The sequence below is a fragment of the Cheilinus undulatus genome, linkage group 12 (assembly GCF_018320785.1).
Source record: "Cheilinus undulatus linkage group 12, ASM1832078v1, whole genome shotgun sequence".
In the NCBI taxonomy this organism is placed as follows: Eukaryota; Metazoa; Chordata; class Actinopteri; order Labriformes; family Labridae; genus Cheilinus; species Cheilinus undulatus.
This window is the reverse complement of record NC_054876.1, coordinates 33,629,386-33,652,270: the sequence shown is the minus strand read 5'-3', so window position 1 is coordinate 33,652,270 and position 22,885 is coordinate 33,629,386. Positions and strand designations below refer to the sequence as shown.

General features: G+C 40.9%; 2 protein-coding genes across 2 annotated transcripts; both read right to left on the bottom strand.

Moving 5' to 3' along the window:
- Positions 1–804: 804 nt before the first annotated feature.
- Positions 805–17,357, bottom strand: heatr6 (HEAT repeat containing 6). Its single transcript, XM_041802225.1, has 20 exons — positions 17,052–17,357; positions 16,329–16,436; positions 14,072–14,212; positions 13,874–13,989; positions 13,512–13,626; positions 13,318–13,419; positions 13,046–13,210; positions 12,497–12,738; positions 12,205–12,379; positions 11,922–12,128; positions 11,401–11,500; positions 10,923–11,320; positions 10,722–10,844; positions 10,477–10,563; positions 6,730–6,864; positions 6,524–6,646; positions 6,312–6,436; positions 5,866–5,962; positions 5,521–5,725; positions 805–3,782 (listed from the first exon to the last, which is right to left on the bottom strand). Exons 1-20 carry the CDS (start codon positions 17,355–17,357, stop codon positions 3,199–3,201), a joined length of 3,654 nt encoding a protein of 1,217 aa, XP_041658159.1. The 3' UTR covers positions 805–3,198.
- A 1,711-nt stretch (positions 17,358–19,068) lies between these two features.
- On the bottom strand, positions 19,069–20,959 carry dynll2b (dynein, light chain, LC8-type 2b). The gene is made up of 3 exons (XM_041801032.1): positions 20,813–20,959; positions 19,967–20,111; positions 19,069–19,875 (listed from the first exon to the last, which is right to left on the bottom strand). Exons 2-3 carry the CDS (start codon positions 20,096–20,098, stop codon positions 19,738–19,740), a joined length of 270 nt encoding a protein of 89 aa, XP_041656966.1. The 5' UTR covers positions 20,099–20,111; positions 20,813–20,959; the 3' UTR covers positions 19,069–19,737.
- Between the last annotated feature and the right edge of the window lie 1,926 nt (positions 20,960–22,885).

Sequence of the window (22,885 nt, the reverse complement as noted above, 5' to 3'; positions counted from 1 at the left end):
GCTTCATAGAATGGGTTTCCAGGACAAAGTAGCAGCATGCAGCTCTCATATCACCAAGCCTAATTCCAAACATAAGATGCAGTGGTGTAAAGCACACCGACACAGGACTGTGGAGCAGTGGAAATATGTTGAGTGATGAATCGCGCTGCTCTGTTGGGTCTGTCTGGGCTTGGTGGATGCTGGGAAAACGGATGTCAGGAGAACATCACCTGCCTAACTGCATTGTGCCAACTGTGACATTGGTTGAAGGAAAGATAATGGTATGGGGCTGGTTTTCAGGATTTAGGCCAGGCCACTTAACTCCAGTGAAGGGCAATCTTAATGCCTCATCATACCAAGACATTTTGGAGAGGCCCTTTTCTATTCCAACATGACTGTGCCCCAGTGCACAAAGCAAGGACTGTAAAGACTGGTTTGATGAGCTCAGAGTGGAAGAACTGACTGACCTGCACAGGGCCCTGACCTCAACTTCATCAAGCACCTTTGGGACATTCTCCCTTACTTTATATTTTCTATCAAGAACTCAGTAAGTCTTTACTAAAACTGTCCAAAAGGAAGTGGAGTGTTAGGAATTTCCCTCTGTAATGTACCATTTGGAAGTTTATGGTAGCAGATATTTAGACATAGATGCAGTCAAATTCAGTTTGTAGATGAGTAATGCACTAAAGTGACATTTTACAATTAACAGATTAACACCATACTGATTTATACACCTCTTCCTGTTGTTTGAAGTTGAAGTAGACAGAATACGTTGTAGGAAAAGTAAATAGAGAAAAATGTAGAACAGAATGGATGGAATACTTTATTAATCCCAGAGTGGGGAAAGTGCATAAATTAAGAAGTACTTCAACAGTGCCGTGTACATCTTGTTACAAAAACTGAAACAGATAGATAAGAGATGCAGAGAAGAGAGTTTGTGTATTTGATTATTTCCATGTTACAGGAGAGAAAGGGATAGAATCCAAGGGTAGATGGAGATGGTTACTTTCACACTCTTCATTTACCTTAGTGTTCAAAATTGATGGTCTACCCAAGAAGGATCATACTAAAGCAGGTGTGTCCAAACTTTTTCCACTGAGGGCCACATACAGAAATAAGGCAGCAATGAGAGCGATTGGCCAATAGCGTGCTTAGAGTGAATCAGCTGGTAGTCAGCTAATGAGGGCCTCCGCTCTATCAGCTGACTGGGGCAGAGCTTGACTTTGTGGCCTGTCTGAACTAACGCTAAATGTTTGATTTAATGGCTGACAAGGCAAATAGACAATCATTTCCAGGTTTTGGGGGGTAGCAGTCGGATTTCAAGGGGTCCTGTTTCGTCCTGGCTGCCACTGGCTCTGCCCCTGGGATATTATTGGTACTGCTATTTGCTGCTGAAACTCATCGGGGAGGTATAAAACAAGATATTATCATTTTGATTGCCAATATTTTTACCATGTACAGTTCAGTCACAGAAAAACATCAATTAATACTTCCTGCTGAGATGTTTGTTTACAATATTAGCATGGTAGCGGGCCAATCAAAATTGGACCAGGGGCCACATTTGACCCCCGGTCCATAGTTTGGACACCCCTGTACTAAAGAGATGTTAAACATCAACACCTTTTAATGTGAACAATGTATTATCATTGAATTGTCAAATAGTGATGACTGAAATTGTTGGTTGGCTCATAATCAATCAGAAAGGTTGATGGATTAATACCAGTGCTTGAAATGTACACGTCAATGTTGACCTCCAGGAAATTATGCTCATTTATGCACTCAGTACTTCACTGGAGCTCATTTAGCACAAAGTACTGCATCAATGTGATGTGGCATGTAGCAGATGACATGGCACCCCAAACAATCACTGACTGTGGAAACTGAGAACACTGACTTTCAAGCACCTTGGATTCCGTGCTCCCAGATCCTCCTCAGACCCAGGGACCTTGATTTCCAAATGAAATGCAAAATTAATTTTCATCTGAAGACAGGACTTTGGACCACTGAGCAATGGTCCAGTTCTGTGGTTTAGGAGTGGCTTGACACTAAGAACACGACACTTGTAGTCCATTTCCTGGACCGATCCGAGTGTAGTGGCTCTTGGTCAACTGACTCAGCTTCAGTCCACTTCTTGTGACCCTCCCGTAAGTCCTTGAATCTGCTCTGTCTGTTCTGAAGGCTGAGCTCATCCTTGTTGCTTGCACACCTTTTCTTACCACACTTTTCCCTTCCAGTCAACTTTCCATGAATTTGTTTCAAAACAGCCTCTGAGAACAGCCTGCCCCTTCAGGAGTGACCTTCTGTGGCTTACCCTCCTTGTGAAGGAGGACAATGATTGTCTTCTGGACATTTGTCAAGTCAGCAGTCTTCCCCATGATGGTGGTTGCGTGTACTGAATCAGAGCGAGAGAATAAAGGCTCAGGAAACCTTTGCAAATTTGACTTTTACACAATCTTTAAATATTTTTAGCATTTTTTATTTTCATGAGCTGTTATCATCAAGATTTTATAAAGTTCAGAAATGTCTCGCTTTGATTGAATCTATGATGATAGAAATGTAACTTTCTGATTAAATCACAGAAAAAAGGACCTTTATTCTGATATTCTAATTTTTTGAGATACACCTGTACATGAACCAGATGTGGCCTCCTAGAGTTTCTTCTCCATTTTGCATTCTAGGTATGCAAGTAGCGTTTTTTCAGCACATCAGTCAAATGTTCACTGGTGTTAAGCAGAGAAATCTTTCCACAGGCTAAGTCTCCTTATGGTCAGACTCTTGGAGGCTCTCAGTATCCAGAAATTTCTCAAACTTCCGTGAATTTAGTTATGACTCAAAGAAGTTATTTGACCAAACAACTGGGCAGGTTATTGATCAGTCCATTGCTGAAGGTATGGCATAGACTCCCTTCAACTTAGCTTGTCTGACAACTAAAGGAACATAAGGCCCTCAAATGTTGCAGTTATGGCATTTTGACATAATTTTAATTAAAAAACATACCATACCATTTCAACGAGATATAACTATCTAAATTAACCTTAACTAAAATATTTATTTTAGTATTTTCAATAAGAAAAAGGTAATTATTATTGTGTGCAAAGCTTATAGAGAGGAAAAAAGGTTATTACAGTCCACTATGGGCATGTCTGATGTCCCAGTCCTGACTACATGAGTGTATCTTTAAAGACTTGCCCTCATTGCAGCAGAAGGAAATTATACATTTTAAGGTTCTTCAAAAGTCTTCAGCAAATCCTCGAGGAAAAGAACTACCTCCTCTTTACCTCTCTCCTCCTCTCCTTCAAACTTCAGCTCTTTCAGTCTGATCAGAGTCTGCTGCACACCTCCAACTCTCTGCTGAGGAGTAAAACTGTCCCCTCCTGTTTCCTTCTCTCCTTGTTCCTCCTCCCCAACTCCTCCACCTCCTCCACTGCTTCCTTCCTCTGCCCTGACATACTTTATCAAATGTTCTTTGATGCCCCTCCCCTCATCCCCAGCCAGTGACGTCCCTAATGTCGGCATATCCTGTGGCTGGCTGAGGCTGAGCAGGTGCAGCAGAGCTTGTGAGAGCGTGTGCCGCAGACTGGCGCTGTAGCGATACTCCAAGAAGTCGTTTGTGTCCTCGCTGTTCTCCAGTGCTGTAGCCAGGGAATGCCACACACAGCTGAACCGCTTTGTGTCCCCGTAGCAACTCCGACGAGCGGGGACTGACAGGGCAGCAGCAGATTTGATGCGCACTTTAAAGTTCTTACAGGAAGTGACGACATGGCAAAGGGCAGAGAAAGCATCACGAGACCAAGAGGCCGAGTCTGAAAGAAAGAAAGAGGTGGCAAGACTTAAACTGAAAACTTAAACTTCTGTCAGGTAAAATCAACAATAAAAAAATCTAATTGTAAAATAAGTTCATATACAGCACATTTAGAAAGTATTCAGATCTCCTTCACCCTTCTAAGTTTTTATACTGCAGCCTGATGCTACAAATATTTAAATTATTTTATTCTCTCACTATCACATCAACATCACGTTGACATAAGTGTTCTGACCCTCTCCTCATTCTTTTCTGCTAATCCTCTCCAGCTCAGTCAGGTTGGTTGGGGACTGCCGTTGGACAGCCATTTTCAGGTCTCTCCTAGGATGTTTCATAGGGTTCATGTCAGGGCTTGGGCTGAGCCACTCTAGGACTTTCACAGAGTTGTCACTAAGCCATTCCTGTGTTGTGGTTGCCTTCCTTAGGGTCACTGTCATGTTAGAGAGTGAACCTTCAGTCCAGTCTGAGGTCCTGCGCAACAGGTTTTCTTTGGAATTATCTCTGTACTTTGGCCAGGATTGAGGGAAAGCTGAATGGAGCGGTCTCCCAGTCCCTGCTGCTGAAAAACACCCCCACAGCATTGTGCTGCCATCACCATGCTTCACTGTCTGAATGGTGTTGGGCAGGTGATGAATGTGCCTGGTTTCCTCCAGACATAACATTTAGATTAAAGGCCCAACAGTTCAATCTCGGTTTCATCAGACCAGAGAATGTTGTTTCTCACAGTCTGAGAGGTGGTTTTTGTAAACTCCAAGTGGTATTTCACATGTTTTCACTGAGGAGAAGCTTTTCTCCAGCCACTCTGCCAAAAAAGCCCAGATTTGTGAAAGGCTCCAGTGATGGTTGTCCTTCTTGAACTTTGTCCCATCTCCACAAAGGAACTCTGGAGCTCAGTCAGAATGACCATCAGGTTCTAGGTCCCCTCTTACTAAGGCCCTTCCCTTCTGGTGGCTCAGTTTGGCAGTCTTGGAAGAGTCCTGGTTGTGCCAACTTCTACCATTTGAAAATTATGGAGGCCATTGTGCTCTTGGGAACCTTCAGTCCAACAGAAATGTTTTTGTATCCTTTCCCAGATCTGTGCCTTACAACAATCCTATCTCTGAGCTCTGCGGGCAGTTCCTTTGACCTCATGGCTTGGTGTTTGCTCCGGTATGACTTATCAGCTATGAGTCATCCTACAGAGGTGTGTTTCTTTCCAAATCATGTCCAATCAAGATGTAGAAACATCTCAGCAAAGACCAACAGAAATGGGAGGAACATTTAAGTGTTTTTCAAAGCATCTGAACACTACTCAAAGTGATATTTCAGTTTTTTCCTTTTAATTAATTTGCCTTTTTTTTCTAAATATCTGACTCACTTTGTCATTATGGGGTACTGATTGTAGATTAATGAAAGAAAATTGAATTTAAGAGATGGCAGCATCAGGCTGCAACATAACAACACTGAAAAAGTGAAGGGGGTCTGAATACTTTCTGAATGCGGCATATATGAAGAGGTGCTCATTAGGTTTACTCTGTCCTAAAGTCTATGTGACTCAGATGTCTTATGACCCTTACACATGCAGGAGGGTTAGCCTGAAGACTGGAAACATGGAGAGCCCAAGCCAAAATCTCTGATTTTAGAACAAATGAGTACAATCCAGATATGCAAAAAAATAAAGGCCACTCAAAGCTGGCTCCAAAAATCAAGGAATACCCATTAGAGACCATTCAACACAATGCTATGTAATACATTCTTACCCAGCGGTAGTGAGGGGTTCCTGAAGGCATTTCCTAAAGCACAGCAGGCATTCCATCTGACCTTCATGGTTGCTTCTGATTGGACAGTTTTCACCAGAGCACGAACTGCGTCTTCCAGCGGGCGCTGAAACGCAGACCGCGTCAGCTGACTCTGACGCAGAAAATGAAGCAGATTTCCAAGTGCTCGCACTGCGTTTGACTTTACCTGAGAGGGGGAGCAGGTTGAAGGAGGCAAACAGAGATTTTCAGAGAGGATTAGGAAATGTTGTGTCAGAACGAATTGTGGAAAATTTACGATGTGTTTGTATCTAATTTTTTTTAACGTTAAAGTGTTAGTGCTCTCACCCTGTCTTTGTCGTCTGATGCCCGGGTGGCTGCCTGAAGCATCTTAAGCAGCAGCATGTCTGATAATTCCTCTTGGAAGTCCACACCTACACTTTCCCTGAAAAATTGGCAGGATATTAAAAGTTTTACTTGAATTCTATGTTCTACAGGTTAATGCAAAACCCTTCATTAACCTAAAACCAGTACATTCAAACAAAAATTGTCCTGAAAAATAACTCTGTTGTAATGAGCCCTAGTTTCTATAAAAATGAACCAATCTTTGTCTGGACAGGCGTTCTACCCTTAAGGCAAACAGTTTTTGATGGCTGAAGAAGCCAGTGTGGACAAAGTTTATGTTCATGTTGGTGATATGGTAGAATTACGATTGTGGATGCATTGTTTAAATATACAGTTGTTTTGGACTCCTTACATTAAATATGGTTTTGATTCAAGACTTTCTATCTTACATATTAACAATAAGAGTGTCTGTGAGGTTGCCGAGGGACCAGGCTGCCTTAGCACGGACGTTTGGAGATCGATCCTCCAGGGCAGCGAGGATGGTGTTTGCTGTATCCGCCACAAACATCACATCCTGAAAATAGAAAAAAAAAGCATAACTTGTGTAACAGATCCTCGTGAGCTGATAAGAAGCATGTTGCTTTGTAGTCCAAATCCAAACCTCTCTCAGACAGGGAAACAGTATGTAGACTCCTAAAGCTCTGACAGCTGCAGTCTTCACCAGATAGTTCTCACTGTAGGTCAGGCCCAGCAGCACGGTGATGCACATCAGCTGGGTCTTCTCCTATATAGATGAATATATGTCAACAGTACATTTTGATGTTGCTTGAGTGGATATTTGTGTAAAGTACGGATGAGAAGACTCACAGGCAGCTGTGCAAAGGCCTGCGGCAGGATGGAAGAGAGCGTCTCGCAGGCACTCGTCTGCAGGGTGGGGTGTTGTTCGTTCTGCAGGGCTGCATTTAGGGGACCACTTAAGACTTCAGACCAAAACAGCACCACCTACAGCATTTCAAAATAAATATGAAATGAGACAACTTACCTGTCACGATAACAGAAATTTAAACTTCAAAACAGTGATAGTAAAATGAAATATCTATATATTTTGATACCACTGCAACAAAAATGGAAGTCTTAGGCACCCAATACGAGGTAATTTCCCAAGGTTTTACATGCTACTATCATTGAAATTATTATTTTTTCACTCATTCATCTATACTCAGTACCCCATAATGATTAAGTGAAAACAGAAATTTAGATTTATTTTGCTAATCTATTGAAAGTAAAGAACTGGGTTATCACATTGACATGAAGTGTTCGGACCTTGTACAACAACACTTAAAATTTAGCCTGGGTTCTTTCCGTTACTCTTGATCTTTGCTGAGATGTTTCTACACTTTGGCTGGAGTCCTCCTGTGGAAAATTAAATTAATTGAACTGCCTGCAGAGCTCAGAGACAGGATTGTTGCAAGGCACAAATCTGAGGAAGGCTAGAAAAAAATCTCCTCCACTCAAGAATCCCAAGATCACTGTGACCTCCATATTCTCAAATGGAAGATGTTTGGCACAACTAGGACTCTTTCAAGACCTGGTCACCCAGCCAAACTGAGCAACTGGGGGGAGAAGGGCCTTGGTAGCAGAGATAACCAAGAACCTGATGGTCACTCTGACAAAGCTCCAGAGATGCTGTGTGGAGAGAGGACAATGTTCCAGAGAGACAACGATCATTGCAGCCCTTCACCAATCTGACAATTTGTGACCAAAGCAGGTAAAAAAAAACGAAAAATGATCATTTTGAAGAAAACGACTTTGTATCCTTTTTTCACAACCACCGAAATGCCAACTTGCAGGAACTTTATCTGGATTCGGTCACATTTGCGTGTGAAGCAGGTTATATAAACCATTTCAGGAAAGATGTGCTTGGTTGTACACACGAAGAGGAAATGGTTGTCATATACAGATTTGTTCACTCTGGGACCTGGATTCAAAAAGGAGTGTTTTCTAGCTCCCAAAATGTCAGTCTTTGAGGATGAAACACCAACATGATCAAATACTTTTCCAGATATTCCTCAACTTGTCTCCATAAGGACGGCCCCTAAACACACCGCTCATTACCTGCCCAATACCATCCTAACAGTGAAGCATGGTGGTGGCAGCATCATGCTGTGGGGGTGTTTCAACAGCAGGGACTGGGAGACTGGTAGGGGTGGCTTAGGGACAACTGTGTAATACCCTCAGGAGGGTAAATATTTCGTTATAATATTGTTGGTATGAACTGCTGCTTGTGGTGCTGAGTATGAGATTTTAATCCAGGATATGAAGCCCGCGCCAAAATCAAATCTATCAAGAGCTGTAAATAAGTAACCAAATTCAATGCTTTCGAATGCTTTGTGTGCATCTAGCAGGATGAGAGCCTCTGCAGTAGGACCAGGATTGGAATAGCCTATATTATACAATCGCCTGAGGTTACCAAGGTTATAATAGTTTTGGATTTTTCAATAGTTTTTCTTTTTATTTTGTTTTCACATTCTTTTTCAATTTCACTTTAGTTTTAATTCATTTTTACTGCTGGTTTGTTAGTTTAGCTTAGTTTTTGTTTTGCAAAAATGCTTCATTTCAGTTTCGTTTTTATTAGTTTTAGTTTTTTGGGCAACATGTCAGGGCTGAGGGAACGTCATACATGTTAAAAAACATATTCAAACAGGGTACTCTTCACTTTTCATTGTATTTGTTGAAAGATGATGTTTGAATACAACTCCAGACATAAAACTTCCACTGTATGAAGTCTTATTTGTTTTAGTTAGTTTTGTAAGCGTACTCTACAGTTTTAGTTAGTTTTCGTTTTTTAAGTAAAACTTAGTTTTGATTAAGTTTCAATTAACTAAAATGGTTTATGAATTTTAGTTTTAGTTAACTATAATAACCTTGGAGGTTACCACAGGATTGTCTGTCCTTCATAAACCCCGCCTGGTCTGGATGAATAATCTTTTGTAAAACCATCTCCAGATGCAGGGCTAGAGCTTTAGAATGTATTTTGGTATTGCAACAAAGCAGACTCACCAGCCTGTATGAGTCACGTTTTATTGGGTCTTTGCCCTTTTTCAAGAGGACTGATATTATTGGGATGGGGGGGGCACAACCCCTGATTGAATGCCTCTGCATATACCTCACGTAACACAGGTATGATTTTATGGGCAAATTTTTAAATAAAATTCAATCGGGAGGCTTTCTGGCCCAGGGGCTTTACTGTTCTCCATTGCCTTAATTGCACCCTCAAGTTCCTGGGCAGATATGTTCCCCTCCAGGGTTGAAGCATCATCAGGGCTAAGCATTGGAAGCTTAACATTTTTTAAAAAGTCTGTGACAGTGGAGTTATTGGCAGCTTCTGAGGAGTAAAGAGTCTAATAGAAATCTTTAAATTGATTGTTGATGCCCCTGTGGTCTGAAATAGTTTCCCCAGTTATTGTTGTAATTTCTGTTATTAAACTGTGTGCAGCAGATTGTCTTAATTGGTGGGGGAGTAATTTGCTGGCACGTTCTCCATAATCATAATGGGTCTGCCTAGACCTAAGATACATGTTCTCAACATGGGCAGATGCCAGAGAGTCATATTCTGACTGCAAGGTGATGCGTTCTTTATACAGATCTGCAGACGGTTGGGATGAGTGTCTCTTATCAATGTCGCTGATCAAGCTCTGTCATGCGCTGTATCCTTTTCCTGTATGTACTGATTGTGTAAGATGTAATTTGGCCGCGCAAATATGCTTTCATAGCTTCCCAAACATGCCCATACTAGTTTCCGCAAAGCAGTTGGTTTCAAGAAAGATATCAATATGCATGGAAATATAGCTAGTAAAGTCCTCATCTGTCAGGAAGCGTGTCTAATCGCCAAGTTCTCTGTGAAAGTACATGGTCTGGAAAGCAGAGCTGCATTACTACTGGGCTATGATCTGACACAACGATGTTCTCATAATCACAGGATTTGAGACACAATAGCAGCTTTTTGTCTAGAAGAAAGAAGTCTATCCTTGAATAAGATTGTTATCCGAGCCACAGAGAAAAAGGAGAATTGCCTTGCCTGGTGATTTAAAAACCCTTAAAACAGATGGATGGAACAGAGCAATCCAAAGTATGATGGAGAACACAGTTAAGGTCTGCCCTGAGAATAAGATGGTGGGAATTTTGGTTCATCCCAATTGGGGGCATAGACACATGCCAATACAATGGGTACGTTATATAGTAAGCCTTGGACAATAATGTAACGGCCATTTTTGTCTGCAATAACTTTGGATTCAACAAATTGCACATGCCTTTGTATCAGGATTGCCACACCCCTATGCTTGGATTGTAGTTTGGAATGAAAAATTTTTGAAAACCCATCTCGTTGAATCCTACGGTGATCTGTCAGGCCCAAATGTGTTTCTTGTAGGTACGAGACCACAAACCTTTAACTGTCTTATCACATTGTTGGAATGTTGACATAAAACAACTGTTTTGGGGTAGGAAATCACTGTTGAAAAAATAGTTGTTGTTTTTTTTTTTTTAAATTACCTTTCTATAACATTTTTTAAAAATCTGCTTTTTAAGGTCCTGATTCATCAGAAAAACACTTACTTGACTCATGGGGACTCTTGAGCTCTCTGGCACGTTGTTTTCTGCCCTGTACTGCTGGATTATTCCTGTACCTAACTCCTCCAGTAGCTAAATAAAAGACAGATATTATAGGAAGGATCAGTAGGCTGTAACTGTGTCTAATTTCATCTTTTATGTATCTCGTTTTATGAACACACAGTTATGAAGCTTGAACAGGAGTGCAGAGAAGCGTCAAAGCCGTTTTAAGAGAGATTTGAAGGTGTTACCTTTGTTCCATGCAGCTGTACGGAGGGGTCTGACTCCCTGAGGCAGCGAGCGCTCACCTGCCCAATCTCACAGAGACACGTCTGCACCAAAGAGAAGTAACCCCTCACCAGATGGGACATGACCTGAAGCACAGAGGACACACTATCAGACTTTAGAAATGACTGGGCCAATCTTAAGTAACTTTAGTGAATATCTTTCACCTGTAGAGCCTCTAAACGGACAGGAGAGGGCTCTAAACAAACGCCTCCTCCTGATCCTGCTCCCTCGCTGTCTGATTGGTCCTCCCTGGGCTGAGTCACCAGCGACACACACAGTTGTAACAGCCATGGGGGAGCACTGTCCTCTTCCCCTGGCGTGTGTGGAACCCGGGGTGAGTGTGTGCACGAACCCCGCTGGGAGAGTGCGGCTGGTGTGCGTGACGGGGAGGACACTCCATCTCTTTGCCTCCAGCTGAGAGCCGAGTCCTGTGGCGTGATTAAGCCAGTGCTGCTGCTGCTGCCCTCTGGCTGTCGAAGCAGAAGCTGCACCTCAGGGAGAGGGGCCTGAGTTGTCACCAGAGCCCCGTAGAGCGTGAGGACTGACACACGAACGTTGGCATCTAGACACAGAGAATATCTACTCAAAAGAGAGCATATTATATCAGAATGGAGATAATTGGGCCGGGGAGGAGATACAGACCTCTATGGCGCACATAAGGACGCATCTGTTTCCACAGCGGGCTGAGTAGACCAGGTCTGAGACGGTGGTATGGAGCATTTGCAACTAGGTAGGCAAGACACTAACAAACAGGAGAGGTGCAGATAAGGGGTTAGGACCTCAAAGTACATTATGCCCCTTTGAAGCCATCTCTTTGCTCTGTTATTACGTAGAGGACATGTGGGGACCCTCGTCTGTAAGGATCCCTGCACATACGATCAGTCATTTTGCGAATACATTTTATAAAAACAGGAGGAAAGGTTGTTTAAGGGGACCTTCCTGGTTTGCGCTTTGAGTCATTCCAGAATGCATTGAGAGTAGCACGTAGTGCAAACCAGAGGGACACTTTTAAACAGCTTTTCTCCTTTGTTATACAAAATTCATCAAAGAAACAAAAAATTGGTTTCATTTTTAGTAAACACATCTCTTTACAGCACCTTTGACAAGCTGCTGTAGCAGCACAGGGGCAGTAACAGTATCACTGAAGAGACTGACTCTTTTACCTTTATGACCTGTGTGAGCGTCTGAGGGGAAGTTTCAGCCAGCAGCGCCAAACTGAGAGCTCGATGCAGCTCTCTGACAGCAGTGGCCAGTGAGAAGGAGAAAGGTGTGTAGGATGTACGAGGAGACGCTGTATCTTCAGCCACAGCCAGGAACTGTCTGGAGCCGTCCAACATGGCCGACAACACCTGGAGTGCACATGCCCGCACCTGGAAGGAGAGAAGAGATGCTACAGCCATACAAAACTGGGAAACATGAAACCTGATTATGTGGGGAATGCCGTACTTTTGGTGAGGGGTCCTTCAGAATGATTGTGAGCAGAGTGAGAGGCGGCGGCCCCCCAATGGGAGAGTCTGGGAGGAAGGAGGACCAGAAACCATACAGTGTCCTCTTTTCAATGCTTTTTACCACCGCTAACAGACAATGCAGAGCTCCCTGACGCACACGAGCATGGTAAAGTCTGAGAGAAAGGAGAGATTTACATAACAATCAATCTTGAAAAAGTGTAACAAATGTTAATTTTGATATGTAAGAGAGCGTTATAACAAAGAAGTACTAAGAAAGAGTCTTGGTGTACCTTAGTTTGCTCTGTGCACTGCCCTCTGGGTCAGAAAACTCAGATTCAGAACTGTTTTTCTTCCAGGATGGGTACAGAGACAGGGCAGAGGGTTTTGATAAGGATTCTGCATCGACTCTGCCTCCCTCTCTTCCTCCACCTTTTTGAGGAGCAGACACTTTATCATCCTCTTCTCCATCCTCCCCTCGGCTCTCCTCTGTGCTCGTCTTCTTTCCTTTTCCTCTGGATTTTCTCTTTTTATTCTGACAAGAGATATTACAGCAGAAACTGTATTTGTTAAAAGTTCAAAACATACAAATAAAAGCAAGGGAAAACTCCAATTTTATTAAAGGACTTTCAACATTAAAAGGCATTTTTTGCGATAAACCTGGGCAAAGAAAGAGATATGAAGACATGATGCAGATTAAAAACAAGGACAAAATCCATCAAGATGGTTTAAAGGAGAGTAAATGAAAAGACAATGCAGACACATAAAGAAGCACCTTTCCGTTAATATGAACAGCAGCTAAGAGAAATGTAAAATAATACATCCTCACAGGACTGCCTTACCCCTGAGGTTTTGCCTGGCACAGTGGTGTCCTTTGGTGTTTCAGTAGGTTTTTTAGGTTCAGAAGGTTTGGGTGCAGGAAGGCCCTCGTACTGAGGAAGAGTTGCTGGGTAAAGCACAGCGGGCCACTCGACACTGACACCTGGAGCTCCCTGGAACATTAGCCTCTGCAGAAGACATGACGACATTTAAAATGCATCTGTGCTTTTTCTGCATGCAAATGTACAAAAAATAATAATTAACAACAATCTTCATAAGTGTTACTGCCTGGCACCTTTAGCAAAGCTAGAACAGATCCGAGCTCTTCTCCTCCACCAAATTTCCACTTTCCACCTGAAAGGCAACACTGAAGTCCCTTTAGTGCTGCTTGGATCACCTGCTCAGAGAACACAGGAAGAGTAAGCTATAATGGCATACATTTCCTTCCCAACTGAATATCTTATATTACATTGTACCACTTATCCGTACCATGCAGTAGAAAAGTTCATCGGTGTCTGAAGGTTTGGGTGACTGCAGCGTTTTCACGAAGACACTAAAAGATACATTTCTGAACTGATCATCCAAAGGTGGCTGACCAGGGATCCTATAGGAAAGACGATGAAATGTCAGTCCAAAGAAACATTTAAAAGCGTGATCGTGTTATTTCTGTTTGTCTGGCTTGGGTAAGCCTCCTTTTAAAATGCTGGGCAATAAAATCCTTATTTTCTCAAGATCTGACATTTTTTTTTTTTTTAAAGTTGCAAGCTGTCAGCTGAATAACAGAATGCCATTACAGAGCTTAGGAATTTAAATAATGCTAAAGTTTCAGGTGAACATTCTCTTCAGCCCACCTTAGACAAATGTTGGCCATACAGGTAAGAGCAACACGGCGTAGTTCCATATTTGGCTGAGATGGGGAACTATACTGCAGCAGGACTCCATCTTCACGTAACAAATTGCTGAGGTGCTATGAAAAAGTTAAAAAATTAAATAAAATAGAACAATCATAAACAAAAATACAATTTCAAGCAGCTTGTACATATGCCTACCTGGTGACACTGAGGTCCATTTCCATACACTATTGTGGAGAGGGCTAAGAGGACATCTGAGTGTGTCCACGTACTGCACACTTTTAATGCACTGGTAGTATATTTTACCAGAATATCCAATGTGTATTCATCCATTATTACCTAAAGAAACGGTGAAACCAGAAAATTAACTTAGCAAAAATACTGACAGCATGATTGGGAAAGTAAAATACAATTAATGTAATCAACATTTGGGTCAGAAATTGCAGGATAACTCAGAACACGATACAATACCATAAAATGAAATTAAATACAGTATCTGTAATATCATGACACAGTAGTTATGCATTAATATCATAAATTGTTGGGGATGTACAATATTATTGACATAATATCTGTATCAGATAATAACAGCTTAAAAGTTTGCTGAAATCAGCAGATATACAAATTTCTTTAAATGTATAGCCAGTATACTGATGATACAGTCAGCAGAATGGGCCTACCCAGTACAACCCATGCATCATGTTATTAGGTAGAAAGTACAAATGTACCATAATGCTTTATCTTAGAAAAATTTGCTCAAGGAAAAAGGGGAATTGCAACAAATATGAATGTTTGCTTTTCATCTTTTCAATACAGTCAAAAAAACACAGAGCTGTGGTAACAAGTCTCTTTAAAATTTACATTAACTGAAAGATAAGGACACAGTTGCAGGATGCAAGAGAAAAAAGTAGAAGTAACTGAAATAAAGTTAGGGAAACCTAATTGAATAATTGTGAAAATAGGAAAAAAAACATTGAAAATTTGCAAAGGAAAAAATTGATAAATGTGGCAAAACCTGGCAGAAAAAAAGTGGAAAAAGGTGGTTACAGATCAAAGAAACACAAATGGCATAAGAGTGGCAAAATGGACAAAGAAAGGCAAAAAAGGTTAACAATGTGCAGAAAAATGGTGAAAAGCAGCTAGAAAGTGGAAAAAATGGGTTAAAAGAAACCAAAATGACAGCTAAATTAGCAAAAAGGGTATAAAAAAGTTGCTAAAATATGGCCACCCTGGTCATACTAAGAAATAAAAAATCCTCATAAATATGGGTTTGCTTCAAGCAAAACATTTTGATAGCTCCTACATGGAAGAATATTCAGAGACTGCAGGTGACTCAATGGCTGAGAGAAATTATGTTATGCTATGGAGAAACTAACTTATATTTTGAAATTTTGGCACCTCTCTCCCAGCTGCTGGGCGATGCTAAAATTCTGAAAATATTGTAAAGAGGTGATACTGGGAATATAAGCAAGATTAGTTTTACTCCTAAGGTAATATATAAATGATCACTGCCCTACACAAAGACAGACTGTTTGTTCTTTCATAATGCTCTAAAACTATTAAGAAGCCTTTAGGCCAATTATCATCTCAGTCTTAACACAGAGTTTATCGTTACTTTTAAAAGGAGCAGTTGTCTTGTTATTATATATGTTCCTTTTCTTTTCATTTTATTAGTTTCTTTATTTGGGGTTCCACGGTGGCGCATGGGTTAGCGCTGTTGCCTCACAGCAAGAAGGTTCCTGGATCGCTTCCTGGTCAGGGCATGTTTTCCCCGTGCATGCGTGTCTACTCCAGCTTCCCCCCTACACCAAAAACAAGCTCATTAGGTTAATTCGTGACTCTAAATTGGCCGTAGGTGTGAGAGAATGTGCCTGGTTGTTTGTCTCTATATGTCAGCCCTGTGATTGACTGGCGACCCCCAACGGGATAAGCAGTATAGAAAATGGATGGATGGTTTCTATACTGCTGTATACTTTGTAACGTCATGATTGGATAATATTTGTCTTGTCCCTTAATTGTTTTGCATATTGAAAATAAAAACTGAAAAAAGGAAAAAGGTGGCAAAAATAGGCAACAAATGACAGTAATTGGTCAAATGTGGCAAAAAATGGGAGGAATCAGTGATAATACGGGGTTTAAAAAGTGGCATGAATAAGTAATTTGAATATTACAACCAAATAACAGCTTGATACACTTTTCAGCCCCAAAATGAGGTAACTGTTACCTAGGACGCAATTACCAATGCTACTGATCCAACACACATGCATTGATGTCACGAATAAATCTAAACTGGGGAGGGCCCATCCACTGGGTTTTTCAGGGGCCCTGTCAGTCCTGTGGGCAGGCCTTTACACTGTCACAGCAATATCTTGCACCAACCCTGTTTGACATATTCAGACAAAATCAGCACATGTCAGTGACAAAAGCTCTGTCCTAATTAGGGTAAATGTATTACCTTTAGCTGGTTAAGTAGATGATGCACCAGCTGGCAGAATTTGATGACTAAATGTTCTTGATTCAGTGGCACCAGACCGCTGGCGTGTTTCAGCAGGCTGCAAACATCCTGAAATGGAAAGAATCAGAACCCTCTTTAACAGCAGTAAATAATCTACAAAAAACTTTTTGATATCAAACATTTAAATAAGCCTCAGAAGACACAACTGAGAAAGCCAAAGTAGGGCAAGGTGGGTGTGCCAATCCTACCAAAGACAAAATGGCTTTGAACGTCGTTTACACCGGATGCAGTCTACTTTGGTGAATTTTCGACAGTTTTGTCACTACTTTAAAGTGTCTGAGTATTTGATGTTTCTTAAAATCTCATAACTGTTTTCAAGCTTAGTGTTAGGTGTGTGAGATAACTGCGTCACGACTGCTGGTGCTGAAGGGCTGACGAGTGTCCGCGTGGAATGGTGACATCAAAAACGGCTGAGGTTGTCATGGTTACAACAGCTGGTGAAATGGAAAAGTCTCAGGAAATGCCTCGTTTAGTATGTTAGTGTGTTAAACTTATCCTATGAGATATATCTTTGATGGTAATAGAATAAAGGCAGTCGTAAGGGCTCTATAGACTTTAACGGCTTTAGAAACTTTGAAAAATAAATCAGGCACATCCGAGTGAAAGTCCTTAGTTTACAGAGTCATTCATTAAAGCGAAACAGTGGCTTCCAGAAACCGTTACCTCTGGTCGGATGTTAATACTCGGGTCGAAGGTTTTGTTGTAGTTTTCGGACAGAAGCTGGTCAAACAGCAAGTTGAGATCTTCTCTCAGCTGGCCCGAGTCTCCCCGCAGTGCTCGGAGCTTTGCGGAGCAGCGGGAGAACTGTTTCTCGGCGTCCGACGATGAGCCGAGCTGCCAACCGTCCGTCCCGAGCGGAACGAACGGGGCGGCCTCCGCCGACAGGGCCACCGAAGGAAAAACAGGGACATCACTGCGACTCATCGGGGCTGATGCTACGGATGCTACAGACCCGGCTTCAGCCGCCATTCTTCTTGACTCGGAAGTGATTTCATTGCTTTGTGGCTCTCGCTTTACATTTCAAGGCTGACTTCCTTATGTCGGGCTCATTGCTGCCTCCCACAGTGTGAGACAGAAATGATAACTCCAGTTTCAATACCGCACTGAAATACAAACTATTTATCAGAGGTGTAAAAATACACGACTATGGTGCTCAAGTAAAAGTACAGTTAACTCTGGTTATAATTTACTACGATTTAAGTAGCAACTCAGTACCCACTGAGGAGTTTTCAGTGAAATATGACCTTTCCTAATTGGCAAGAATAACAAAAGAATAGTTCCTCAACCAAGTTGTTCGGCTAAAGTCACACCTTTATAACAGTGACAGTGTCATTTTAGCTTATATAGAGTTATATTTAAGGTTAAACTACCCTTTGAAATGTTAAATATTTTGCAATATGACAGAGCTGCAGAAACTCTTGAGACTCTTGTCTCTCCTCAACGCTAGAACAAAGAAGTCAACCTCATAGCAAAGCAATGAATACTGATGCTCTGTATGTCCTTTGGGAACACCTTAATTCACAGATGGACAGGAACTCTAACTCAGTTGATAACTTCACTCATGGTGCAAATATGTTTCACATCAAAAACAATCCACCAGAGACAACAGAGATTACTGTACAACAGGAAGTATCGAAACACATACACTGTGTCAACACATCCCCCAGATTCGAAAGTGAGAGGAGCTTAGATCAGTTGACTCTGCAGAGTTGAACTATCATTGGTGGATCAACACTGTTTCAGAACTCCCAACGCTGAATACCATTCCAAGCAGAATGGAGTTAAAATCAACTGAAATGTTTAACCTTGAGATAACAATGCTCCAGTTTTTGCTGTTTTGGGGTGGGATGTGGACTCATTATCTATGTGCTACTGTGTAGTCAAAAGAGGTGGGAGAAGAGTATAGTAAACAAGTTCAGTTACTTTGGTTAAAACTTATGTAAGTACAAACACTGAACTCAAAATGCACTCAAGATTACGCGTACCCCCAAAAACCTATCCAATTACAGTAATTTGAGTAAATGTAACTACTTTCCACCCCTGCTGTTTATAGAATGTAATGACACAATACCTGAATATAAGAAAATACAATAGATATTTAAGAATTTTCCCACAGTCAATGAAGGGATGGAGGCTCAAATGGACTACTCATGATAATAGCCTCTGATAGTCATTTGCTGGACAGTAGTCATACAAGAAGTTCTTTTAATGGCACTAGATCGAAACATTATCATTATCGCAACATATTCTGCATATTATGAACAGAAATTGGTTGTTCTTTTGGAACCTGTATCAGCTATAAAAATGTTAAAGGATGTAAAGAAATACATATAACCTTGTACTTCCCTCTGCAGTACATTCTCATTCACATAATAGCAGACTACAGAAATTTTCAAACTTGAACCAAGCTCGTTGCATACATAAAGCTTTTCTGAGGCATTGCAGTATCTTCTTTACCCATTTGCCTAAGAGTTACTGACTGAGGCACCCATGTTTGCCTGTTCTTTACAATGTCTTGTCCACTGCATCTTCAAGGTTTTCCTCTTGAGTATGCAAGAACTTTACAGATCTCAGTTTTAAACCAACAACTTAAAGACACTGGTCAGACAAGGATAAAAATAACAGCATAATCAGACTAGAGGTGAGTGCAAGTAAAGCAAACTTCAAGAACACGTTAACATATTTTAAACCACTTTACTGTGTCAAATGTCTTCTGTGCTCAACATAATGAAATATCAAAATACCAAACCCCATACCAGCTTACATTCCAGAGATGTGCAACAGTAACGGTTCAGTTATTCACATCTAAAGTGGAAACAGGAATGTTCAAACACGTACAAAAACCTGGCATCTCTCAGCAAGTCATGTTCTTTATTAAGTGTAAGCAACAGCCTTGGCATTTTTTAAATTCACCTTAGTCAACAATGAAAATTAAAAAGACATTTAACAAAAACTCTGTTGCTTTTTTAATTACATGAAAAATAAGTTATTATACAACATATTTATATGAAAAAATGTACACAGTCTGTGCAACAAAGTGCACCAAAAAGAATATTCAGAAATTATTAATCATAAGGAGTTGGTTACAAGTGCAAAATGCTGACCAAGAGCTGGCATGGGGAGAAGTTAACATTCACGTTTTCTATGAATGGCATGTCATCGGTCCAGGCATGACTAATGAGCCATCTACCATCTGTGGTCGTGATGCAGATTTACAAAATCCGGCTGAAGCAGGCAGGAAAACAAGAGGTGGGGCCATGTCTGCAGAAAGGTGGCAGCTAATATACAGCATGGTATTACGCGTTAAGGGCTGAATTAAAAGTAGTTTAGGCACAGCATGGTTTTGGTTTCAGCCTGACTTGAAGAGTAGAATGGCTACTTGACCCAGGTAGAAGTAGATGAAATGCTTTGTCTCGTGTGTCACATAGCTGCCAAAATTCCTCCCAACAATGCAATGCCATGTGGGGTTATACTTCTTGTCAAACTCCTACAAAAGTTAAAAAAAAAAAAAAAGGATTAAAAAGGAGATATAAAGGTAAATCACAAGTATTTCAATTCTTCAAACTGATATGACATACCTTTTTGACATAGGCAGCAATATCCTTCTCAATGTTGTATTTCTCCATGGCCTGCATTGCACAGTCCACTGCATCCTGCTGCATTTCATCAGGCATGTCAGCATTCTTTATCACCGCCTTCTTGTCAGACATGTTGGCTTTTTGACTGAAATGGACAGAGAGATTCAGAGATAGTTTCCACTGGATCTTTACCAGTTCTTCCAGTCTCCTGTAACAGAATCCCACATTCTATTTCCAGGATGAAGAAAAAAAGCACCATTTGGTTATAAAACAAAGACACTTGACTGTTATTTGAGTCTGCTCATTTGCTTTTTGGAACACATGATTTGCATGATTCTCAAATGAGAGCCAAATAGTTGTTCGGCAGATTCTTCAAACCAACTAACTGGAAAATGGCCTTGAGAAACTTTGAGGGACACCTAGATGCAAGTCAATAAAACCACTCTGAATACGCCTACTGTGTTTGTATGAATAGCTCAGTTAAGAGGAGTCATATTTGCAAGTATAAGAGTTATCAGTGAAAGGAGAGTGCCGACACGACATTTAGGACAAGGATGCACTTTAACCGTGTTGCTGACAGCAGCGTCACTTTCGGTTAATAATGAAACTATGCACTCGATCACTAACAAGCCACTGATTCAAATAGTTTCTGGTGTTCAAAACTAAACAACAGAAAGTGAAAGGAGCATTTAGACTGCTCCTCGGGTCATTTGCAAGAGGCACAGACGTGATTAGCATGCAGGCAGCAGAGACCTTCAATATCCCTCTCTCCCTGCAGACAATGAAGAGGTTGTATTAACGCCAAACTGAAGTCATACACTGAACATGAAAGCATGCAGCTCTTACCTTTCAACCGTTCTGTTTGAATAGACCGAAACGTGCGTAACGGGCAACAGTACAATTTTCGTTCAGTTAAAAAAGGAAAGCGTGCTTCTTTGACCCGCCCTCCTGTTCACCGCTGCTCTCTGATTGGCTGGACCGGAGCATCCACCCTGATGATGGCGCTTTTCACTTGCGGACAGCTGCCTGCATCTTATTTCCACCCAGAATGCACCGTTTCCGGCCCCCTCCCTAACTCCAGGGAGAAGTGATCGATCCAAGTGATTGGATTAATCGATTGGATTGATTTGCAGTTCTAAAGCATCTTGCAACGGATATGCCCAGAATGAACAGGCTAAAAAAAATAAACAAGCTTATATACAACAGACAATAATGACAAAAACGTATCATAATTCAACAATAAAAACATGTATGTAAGGGCATCTTAACCTCCTGAGACCTAAGCATTTGTTTGGAATACGTTTTCAGTTTTTTTCCGTCACGTAATTAGGATTAGTAGGACCTGAAAAGCTCAAAAGCTCCCTTTTGTCTTTGAACAAGAATTTTTTTTAACAAAAATAATGTCCCCAAATCTCCCGAAGATCCTGTTTCTGCAGAAAATACAACACTGGATCCGTTTTCCGTTAGAGGAGATGTTTAGGCCGAGTGTTGTTGGGGGTCTTCTGTTAGTCAGAAATGTCAGTTATTGAGAGGGAAAGAGTGGGGTTACTATAATAGGCCATAAGGACTTGTTTAAGGCCAAGCATAAAAAATCTAATCTAAAGTTCTGAATTTCTTGGATATTTTCCTTTCTAAAATACACAAATTCCCTTAAATTTCAAAGAAATTACCTACGTTTTCTTATTTTTTGGGGGTGAAAAATCTTAAACATATTTTATAAGTGTCCCATGAAAAGTACCCTAAAATTTCTTCAAATATTCCCCTAAAACTCAATGTTAATGACAGGAAATTCTCCCAAACATCCAAAGTCCCTGAATTTGCATGAAACTTCTTGAAAATTTCAAAAGACTCCCTTCAAAAAAAAAAAAAAAAAAAAAAGAGAGGGACCCAACTGCAGTCAAGATGGCCGACATGGGCGTCGCTATACATCCAATCCATGGCGGAAATCCCAAGCGGAAGTTTCTTCCTCGTGTTGGACTCAGCTGCCAGTGTTTGTCAGACTTTTTCGCGCCTAAGCCTAACCCTTGGTGCTGGATCTCAAATATATCACCTTCCCCACTGCCTTACCCTGAACCTAACCACTCGGGTTTTAATGCCTAACCCTGACCTTAGACGTATGGACTTCCGGCTGGGACTTCCGGTATGGATTGGATGTATGTTGGCCATCTTGTCTGCATCAAGGTACTCATGAAAATAAAACCTCCTAAAAGAACAAATTTTCCCAAATTTCTATCGAAATGCCAAAATATTTTAAAGCCAATTCACCTCCTAACTTCCAATGAAACTCTCAAAAAGATGCAAACATATCTACAAAATTTCCAAGGAAATACAAATTTTCTGGCAAATTCCTAAAAATGTCCATGAAATTACTGTCCTCATGTTAGGCCATATGTAGGGTCTTGGAGGTTAAGGAATATTTTTGAGCAACTTCTATCCTCCCCCTTAATTGTGGAATAGCTTAATGGTGCCCAAAGTGGGGGTTGGGACCCTCCAGGGAAATAAAAAAAAAAATTAAAGTTCATGACATCATTGTGGCTGCAGGGAGATGTTGCAGCGGTTAAACTCAAGTGTGCTGAAAGGGTCAGCAAAGTATGCGATTAATGTGTTCAAACAAAAATTTGGTATTAATCACAATCTAAATCAATCACAATTAATGCATTAATCCTGACAGCATTAGTTTATTTCCATGTTTTAGCATAACAAAGTCTTCGATCGGATTCTGCTTTCTTTTACGAGGCCTGATGACACAGTTAATGGCCTTCAGAGAATTCACCGTTTTTTTTAATAAACTGCAAAGTTTTTTTTTAACTCAAGCAGATGAAAACAGGAGATAATTTAAATGCTCTCCTAAATACCTTCAGCTTTTTTTTTTTTTTTTTTTACTTAACTCAAATTTTAAAAACAGTCAATTGTTGACAA

Excerpts from the sequence above, each read along its gene's own strand:
- heatr6 (XM_041802225.1), bottom strand. The coding sequence starts at position 17,357 with ATGGCGGCTGAAGCCGGGTCTGTAGCATCCGTAGCATCAGCCCCGATG. Across the intron at positions 13,627-13,873 it reads ATGGCCAACATTTGTCTAAG|GATCCCTGGTCAGCCACCTT; the intron begins GTGGGCTGAAGA and ends TCTTTCCTATAG. Across the intron at positions 13,420-13,511 it reads ATGAACTTTTCTACTGCATG|GTGATCCAAGCAGCACTAAA; the intron begins GTACGGATAAGT and ends TTCTCTGAGCAG.
- dynll2b (XM_041801032.1), bottom strand. The coding sequence starts at position 20,098 with ATGTCTGACAAGAAGGCGGTGATAAAGAATGCTGACATGCCTGATGAA. Across the intron at positions 19,876-19,966 it reads TTGCTGCCTATGTCAAAAAG|GAGTTTGACAAGAAGTATAA; the intron begins GTATGTCATATC and ends TAACTTTTGTAG.